Source organism: Acanthamoeba castellanii, assembly GCF_000313135.1.
Source record: "Acanthamoeba castellanii str. Neff unplaced genomic scaffold scf7180000084770, whole genome shotgun sequence".
NCBI lineage: Eukaryota > Discosea > Longamoebia > Acanthamoebidae > Acanthamoeba > Acanthamoeba castellanii.
Window position 1 is genome coordinate 1161116 of NW_004457532.1, and position 1225 is coordinate 1162340.

The 1225-nt window shown below is 57.4% G+C and overlaps 2 protein-coding genes across 2 annotated transcripts in view; both read left to right on the plus strand.

The window, feature by feature from the left end:
- Nucleotides 1-385, plus strand: part of ACA1_270700 (GTPase-activator protein for Ras family GTPase) — a gene marked incomplete at both ends in the record, with an annotated part of 3831 nt that extends 3446 nt beyond the window's left edge. Inside the window, 3 exons of the mRNA XM_004341612.1 lie at nt 46-114; nt 205-271; nt 369-385. Coding sequence (XP_004341660.1) covers nt 46-114; nt 205-271; nt 369-385 — 153 coding nt within the window. The remainder of the gene's footprint in view (nt 1-45; nt 115-204; nt 272-368) is intronic.
- Nucleotides 386-1092: 707 nt separating this feature from the next.
- The window catches only part of ACA1_270810 (C2 domain containing protein), a gene marked incomplete at both ends in the record, with an annotated part of 1183 nt that continues 1050 nt past the window's right edge, over nt 1093-1225 (plus strand). Inside the window, one exon of the mRNA XM_004341613.1 lies at nt 1093-1203. Within this exon, the coding sequence (XP_004341661.1) occupies nt 1093-1203 (111 nt within the window). The remainder of the gene's footprint in view (nt 1204-1225) is intronic.

The window sequence follows — 1225 nt, forward strand, 5'->3', positions numbered from 1 at the left end:
CGAAACGACGCTTCCATGGAGGGCACTTACCTTCTTGCCATGCAGTCGCCGACCTTTGGCAGGCTGGTCGCGGTCCTGGACGCCATTGGCCGCTCGCAGTTCTCGCCCCGTCCAGTACTCTCCATTCCACTCCGCTCCCCCCCCCCAAAGTGTTCAACGTCCATCGCCACTCGCTCACTCGCTTACGTTTGCAAACCACCGCAGTCTGCCGGCGCGTCGTCGAGCGGCAGCGGCGGCTTCCGACCCGCCACAGCCTCGGGCACCGGGCCTCGTACCGGCCTCTTGGGGTACCCGCGGCTCTTCTTCTTCGTTTCGCCCCCGACCACCATCCGCGCTGACCTGATGATGACCGTCTCTCTCTCCAGCAGGCTCCCGGCGGGGCTAGATTACCCGAGACCACCGGTCACTCATGTGGCCGATAGTAATTTTTCACCATTTTTGTATTGCAGACAGTACACCAAAGAACAACCACACCGTCATCGACCACCTCGTGCTGCGTGCGCGCATGTCAATCTGTGTGGTGGGCAGGCCTTGGCTGGCCCACTTTGGTCGGCTGTTCCGACGGTACGCACAAGGCGAGCTGACCGAGCGTGGATTGATTTCTGACTGGCACCCACTCGAGCGCGTTGCCCATCGTGGGGACCTTCTTCAGGGAGCAGTTCCCTAACGGTTACCACTGCTGCTTGCAGGGTCGGCGGAGCACTGGCACGTGTGCAGGAAGATCAGCGCCATGAGGGCTGTAGGCGGCCGCTTAGGGTGCTTGGCGCTGTTGAGAGTGTTGAGGAAGAGCATCACTGGTCGCGGTTTTGTCCTTAAGGAACGACACCACCACGCACCTTACAATCCTCTGACTGACACTCAAAAAGTCAGCAACTGGGGCAACTTCTACAGGTGTCAAAAATGCCCTCATCATCACTGCAGAGTTGGTGGAGGACAGTGGCATGCTGATCAAGGTTCAACCCAACATCAAGTCATTCCAAATGTTCCAACAACATGCCACCACACTAACAGCATGACACGCTTTTATTGGCCAAGAGGTGCTGTCTAAACTAAAATAAAAAGAAAGAAAAAATAATGACAGAAATCAAAAGAATGGAGAGGGTTGGGGAGCCAGCAGCAGATGGGCGACTCATCTCGATGCCCCGCGTGATTTACCGAAAGACGAAGAGGGGACGTGTAGCGCGGCTTCTGCGCGAGCACTACGTGCGCACGGATGAGAGGGAGG